Source organism: Fistularia commersonii, chromosome 36, assembly GCF_037954325.1.
Source record: "Fistularia commersonii isolate RoL2024-O1a breed Wild chromosome 36, RoL_Fcom_v1.0, whole genome shotgun sequence".
NCBI lineage: Eukaryota > Metazoa > Chordata > Actinopteri > Syngnathiformes > Fistulariidae > Fistularia > Fistularia commersonii.
This window is the reverse complement of record NC_141319.1, coordinates 2,370,674-2,377,500: the sequence shown is the minus strand read 5'-3', so window position 1 is coordinate 2,377,500 and position 6,827 is coordinate 2,370,674. Positions and strand designations below refer to the sequence as shown.

Genomic DNA, 6,827 nt, shown 5'->3' with positions numbered 1-6,827 from the left:
GTCGCCATGGTGAATCGGTGAAACGTTTTTCGGACGCTGACACCAGCGGCGGCAAAAAAAAAAAGACATTTACATTTATCATTTGCTTTACAGATTTGAGAATGAATGAATGAATGAATGTTGCAAGACGTGATTGGAGCTCTCGTGGGTCTGAACTACACTTTGCAATTGAAATGCCAGGAGGCAACTAACATGGCGGCGCTGCGTCGCTTCAGCCTCACAGCAATAGCATCCTGTGTGCACGTTGATTCTGTGTGCACGTTCTCCCCGGGTCTGCATTGCTTTCCCCCCGGGATCTGCGCTTTCCTCCCGTGGTGCAAAAACATGTAGGGGGTTCAGTGGAGACCATGAATCGCCCAAATAAGTGATAATAGTTGTATGTCTCTACAGGACTGTCTCAGAAAATTAGAATATTGTGATAAAGTTCTTTATCTTCTGTAATGCAATTCAAAAAAAACAAAAATGACTTTTTCTTGATATTCTAATATTTTGAGATAGGATTTTTGAGTTTTCTTAAGATGTAAGCCATAATTGCAATATTTCAGTTGATTTGTAATGAATCCAGAATGTATGACATTTTTGTTTTTGTAATTGCATTACAGAAGATAAAGAACTTTATCACAATTTTCTAATATTCTGGTTGTTTGTCTTTGTATGACACATGTTTTTTTTGAATGATGTATGAGGGTGAATGGTTTTATGATGAGTGAATAAATGATTGTCTATACGTGGATCCGTTATTGATCCTCTCGGCCAATGAAAACAGAATTAGCCTCCAGCGACCTCTCCAGCCCTGATGATGAATGAATGAATTTATAAACATTCATGAATGCAGGACAAGCTGACAGATACTTGCTATGTTACCGTAAACGCTAAAAAGGATTTACATCTATTCAAACAACACGATCAATCATCATTTCTTCCATACAGGAAACCAGCTTTAAGTTTCCATTTCATCGGTTCTTGAACTCAATCCCCGATTGCCGTAACAGTGATGTTTAGCACGTTTTCCGAAGAGGATTCTTGTTAACGCCCGCTCTTCCGAGTGTTTTTATTTCCGATTGTCTAACGACAAACCTGCCTTCCTGGATTCGTTCCGCGTAGAAATCAGACGGAAGAGTTTCCGTTTCACTTTTACCTCCCAAAGCTGCGACCGTTATAAAAAAAAAACTTCTCCGTCGTCCGCATAGCAAGATTCCCCCTTCGGCGCCCCCTTCCCGCTCTCCCCCTCCACGGTTTTATCTCATTCAGAAATTCCGCTAGTTCCTGACAGTGTTACACCTAATAATGCAAATGAAGATAGTTCACGAGTGGGGTAACTTTTCCGTTTTCTTATTTTTTTTTTCTCCGAGACGATCTCTCGGTGTCAGACAAAAAGAAGGGAAGTTGAAATATTAATCTCTCTTTGCAGGTTTAATGGAGCCCAGACACGTTCGTTTCAGTCACAAAGCGTCGTTACCTCCTCTAGTTTGCCCTCCAAACAGAAAATAAGCTCTTTCATATGGAAATGGAGTAATTGATTTCCTAAAATCCACATTAAAGCCGTGTATAATTGTGCTTGCTGTTTTGGAGCAATTAAAGCAGAATTTTCCCAACACTTAATGACTATTATGGGATTTGCGTAATTGAGGCCCTGGTTGAATAAGCTTTGTTTTTTTTTTTTCTTTCCTTTTTTAGAGGATGAATCTCCTCCTCAGTGAGCGCAAATGGAAATCCAGGCTGGTCTTTATAGCACATGAAACGCAGCGGAGGTGCTCGCAGAACTCTGACCTTTGCACTTTGACCTTTACACACATCAAACATGAAACTCCGAGACCCTCGAGACCCCTCGCGACCCCCCGCGTCCTCCGGCGTCAGACCTCGGACTTTTGCAAAGCAGTCTTGTCTTTTACCCGTTAACACTGCACACCGTCTTACCCCGTCTTTGGCTGTTTGACGCTTGAATGAACATTTTCCTGTCCAACTAAAAAAATTGATATTTTTTTAAACTTTTAAGGTGGTTTTGAAGAACCAAGAACCAACCAAGAAGGTTTCAGATTAGTAATATTAACCTGTTCAAGTAACGTATGCACTCAAACTCAGCTAGATAGGTTTGTGAGCTAATACCTCCCTACCAGAACTGTAGCCTAAAAAAATATAAGAACTAAACCGAACCAAATTGTTATATTTAGGGCTCCAAACTGTATTTTTTAATAATTGGAAAACAAAACAAGAAGTTAAAACAAAAAAATAATAATACATTTAAAAGCAGTATGGCACGTGATGCATTCCCTGCCAAGAGAGAGGACTGGGTTGGACTGTTCCAGAGGAAATGCTTGGTTTCTGATGTTAGGTTCATCAACCTCATTCATCATCTGTCGCGCTTATCCTGTTTTCACGGAGCCTCTCTTGGCTGTCATTGGCCGAGAAGCGGGGTTCACCCTGGACCCGTCTCCGGTCGATGCGGTCGGGCCGCATATAGAGACATACATGTCTGGGGACCAAAGCCTCCTGTATTTTTGGACTCGGAAGCTGTATGTTTTGGACTGTGGGAGGAAACTAGAGAACCTGAAGTAACCTGTGCAGATGCAGGGAGAACATGGAGATTCCACACATAAGAGACCTCCTGGGGCCAACCGGACCGAAAGGTCCGACCAGGGACCTTCTTGCCGGGAGGCGGAAACGCCAACCAGCGGACCAGCGCCCTCCGTGAGCTAAACATTGCTGCTCAGCGTTAACTGACCCTATATGGGATGTGATTGTCAGGTCGCGAACTAGATTCAGGCTCAAGATCCCCGTCCGTGGTCCGAGAAATTTTGGGGCTTTTTTTTTATGAAGTTTGAGAGAAAGCAGCTCAGTTATCGCCTTCTGTCTGTCCTCAGCGTCTACGGCTGCCCTCTGGCGAAGAAGAGGAAAGCTCTGGAGAAGCAGCCACTGGAGCCGGCTGCCAAGAGAAGGCCCTTCCTCAGCTCCTGCCCAGGTGACGAAGAGGAGGAGGAGGACGACGACGACGATGACGAGGACGCCAGCTCTTACACCAATTACGAGAACGATTCCATGGACGAGGGAGTGGAGGGGAAGGAGCAGGGCGAAGTCATAGAGGAGGACGATGAGGGGGACCGAGGGGAAGAGGAGGAAGACGGGGACGTGGAGGACGAGTTCTCCGAAGACAACGAGGAGCAGGGAGAGGAGGAGGACGAGGAGGAGGAGGAAGAGGAGGAGGAGGAAGTAGAGAGGGCCGACGGCGGGATGGGCGGAGAGCGAGCCGAGATGGAGGTGGGGATGGACGAGGAGGAAGAAGAGGAGGAGGAAGAGGAGGAGGAGGAGGAGGTGGAGGACGGTGACGACGACGAGGAGGAGCAAGAGGACGAGGGAGAGGATGACGAGCAAGAGGAGGAGGACGAAGAGGACGAGGAGCAGACTCATCAGCTCGGTGAGTCGGCGGTCTCTAGTTGATTTGCATTTTTCATGTAGCCTATTTCCTCTTGTTCTCCAGCGAGGTCATGCGATCTCATGGCGTATTTAGACTAAACGTTAAAAATCAACATCGCTCATGCAACATTTACTCTGATTCCACTGCGGGGGAAAGGATGACGGCCTCACCTCAGTCAAACCTAAACCTAACCCTATCTGAACACAACCACGTCTAGACATGTCACTGTAATACTCCGTCGTGTGACTAACAGATAATCTAGAGCTAGCCGATTAGCTGCTTTGCCTTAGGGTAAAAAAAAATTCTGCTTCAAAATGAAAGTTCATGTTGTTCATATCTGGCCGGCGTCGGGACTCAGCACTGCTCCTGCGATGGACTCGGGTCACTCATTTCCTGTTTTACTATTAAAGTGGTGAGACGCGCCGATGAATAGCCCTATAGGAACGTTTTGCTGTTCCTAAAACCTCTTCACTAGGTCGCTTTTCTGTGCTTTCGGAAAGCGTGGGAACCAGGGACCATGAACCTCAGTTCCTAGAACCATTTTGCTCCGAGGCGGGGCCTTTTTACGGCTCCATAGGAACAGGACCAAGGTGCTTGGTAGAAGTCATAAGCCATGCCCATTACCAGATACCTCTTGTGGACTGCGGGGCGTCATTTTTAAAAACTATCGCCGTCGCGGTTCGGCTGTTTTCTTTGCAATTGGCGACGCGACGGACAGAACCAGCGAGAAATGGGCCAACCAAGAGTTCCTAGAGCTTCCAACACGATGGAGTTTTGTGGAATGTCAACATTTTTGCGAAAATGAGTCCGCCGGCAACAAACGGTTGTTTTTGGCACTGAATTTCAACATTATTGCATAGTCAGGTTTGGCAGAAGGTCCGGGCCAATGGCTACCGAGGAGCAAACCTTCCTCTTGGAATGCCTTAAGGCTATTTGGTGAACAAAAGATGGCCGCCTTGGAGGCAGATTGTATCACCTGGATGATTGAGAACGCATGTGATTGTTTTTGGTGACATTTGGGCTTTTTATTACTTTTAGCTGCTGCTGAGCTGCGTCCGCACTACATCTTGGTGCGCTTTGTGGAGAAGGTGGGAAAAAAATGAATGGCAAAGTTGCGAAATTTGTTTTTTGGCAACAGTGACAATGATGTGTCTTGTGCAGGTGCTAGCCCTGCTAGCAAGAAGAGTACAAGTATTGCGCTTTTTTGGGGGGGGCAGCCTGCTAGAGAAACTACCATAAAGCCTTGTGACACATTGAGGGAATCCAGACACAGATATTTTTAGTTTTTCTTGACCTCCTGTTCCACTATCACGCTTCCCCATTGGCTGCATCTGTGTCCGTGAGCGCTCGGCGGTTTCATTTCCGACCTCGCTCCACAAGGGGGGGGGGAGGGCAAGTTTGCTGAGTCATGTGCCGCCCCGGATAGCGCAGGCACCACTTTAGCGCGTACGACGCGAGCCCGCTGTGGCGTGACACAAGCCATTGGAAATAATGCATTTCAGAGTGCGTTGTTGTTGTTGTTGTTGTTGTCGTCGCATCGCGTCTGAAGGCCCATTAGACACCCTCTATAGACAACTGGAAGGCACGCTCCGTTTGGATGTACATTAAAAAGCCCATTACGTCTGAACCAAACACAGAACTAAATGAAACCTCAGTGGAGGCCGGAGAACATCAACCCCCCCCCGTCCCCGACGCACGGGGAGCTCGCATTCAGGTTCTGCTGTTGGTCGAACTGGCGTTTTGTCTCTTTTGCACGGTATTTTGACTCCACGCCGGGAGAGGAGGAAGTGATGAGAGGAGCCGCTCAGGCAAATCTCTACCAGATGCTCCCCCCCACCACCACCACCCCCACGCCACCTCCTCCCTCCCTCCATACCCCCTTGTCCTCAATCGCTTCTGACAAAGCTTCACGAATAATCGGGAGAGGAGCTCTGCTGAGTTATTAACCGCCACCCTCCCCTTCCCTCCGCCGTTCGCCTCCTCGTCTCGGCAGACATGTCACATGCGCTCTGCCACGGCTTCTCCTCCTGAGGATATTTATGGCTCCCGAATCGGAGCACCTCGCAAACCCCCCCCCCCCTTTTTTTTACGAAATTCTCTGCTCCCATTCGCCGTCGCTGTCCTCAAAATCAACAGTCAGTGCTCGGCGGGGGCGAGAGCAGCCGGCTCCGCGTGGCTCGGGGTTGTGTGTTTTCGAGAGTAAACACTGGGTCATAATCGGGCGGGATGTCACTGATGTATTCGGGAGCGCGAGAGGAGAAACCGTTCGCGCCGTTCGATCGGAGGCATCGACTCTTTCCATCGGCGCGATTGCGATTCCGTGAATGAAGGGGAAGTCGTCGAGGCGGCCGCGAAATCTCGCTAATTGGGAAAAGTGACTGAGTTTTTCTGTCCCCCCCCCCCCTCCGGCAGATGAGAGCCAGTACAAACCCAGTGGACAATCAAAGCTCATTCCAATCCATAAGGACGACAACAACAACAACAGCTGCACCGTCGGCGCCGGCGACGCCACCGGGGAGGAGTACGAGAACTACGACGAGCTAGTTGCCAAGTCTCTGCTCAATCTGGGCAAGATCGCCGAGGACGCCGCCTACCAGGCCATGACGGAGTCGGAGATGAACAGCAACTCCTCCAACAGTGCCGAGGAGGACGAGGACGAAGAGGAGGAGGACTGCAGCGAGCAGGGAGATCGAAAAGGAGAGCTGAGCGTCGACCTGGATAGCGACGTCGTCAGGGAAACTGTGGACTCCCTCAAGCTTCTGGCGCAGGGGCATGGAGTCATGCTGCCCGAGGACGGCTATCCGGAGGGCGCCGTGGTGGACGACGGAAGTCACATGAACGGGCGGCCCGGCATGGGGGTCAGAGGTCATGCGGAGGAAAGCGAGGAGGAGGTATGTCTCAGCAGTCTGGAGTGTCTGAGGAACCAGTGCTTCGATCTGGCTCGGAAACTCAGCGAGGCGCAGCCGTCGGACAACCACAATCTGAACCACCAAATGCAGAACCAGGTGGACCAGCAGATGGCGCATCACCTGAGCAGGTAGCGCCATCGCACACGTTTCCAATTTTTAACCGTTGAGGTCTCCACCCTGATCCACACTTTACAGTAATATATAGTACATATAACCACACAAAGCCATAACCATACAAAACAATTTTTTTGTCTTTTTTTTTTTTCTTGACTTCGCATCACGTAATTCAATATTAGCATAAATAAATACATCTAATAGTAATTTGATAATAATAATAAAAATAAATAAATAAGATAATTCAGGCGTATCACGCAGTTCCAGCATGGAGCTGTGTTTTTCTCTGCTATCATTTATTGTTTTCAAAAATCGCAAAAATAAAGTATATAATTGTCTCCCTGAAAAGGCAGAAGCCATCCGCCTGAGAGATACATCTGAAAATAATCACC

General features: G+C 48.4%; 1 protein-coding gene across 5 annotated transcripts in view; it reads left to right on the top strand.

The window, feature by feature from the left end:
• Nucleotides 1-6,827, top strand: part of myt1la (myelin transcription factor 1-like, a) — a 73,505-nt gene that overhangs the window by 30,387 nt on the left and 36,291 nt on the right. For all 5 annotated transcript variants that reach the window (XM_086142968.1, XM_086142970.1, XM_086142967.1 and 2 more), the window contains 2 exons: nt 2,862-3,412; nt 5,825-6,449. In XM_086142968.1, coding sequence (XP_085999094.1) covers nt 2,862-3,412; nt 5,825-6,449 — 1,176 coding nt within the window. The remainder of the gene's footprint in view (nt 1-2,861; nt 3,413-5,824; nt 6,450-6,827) is intronic.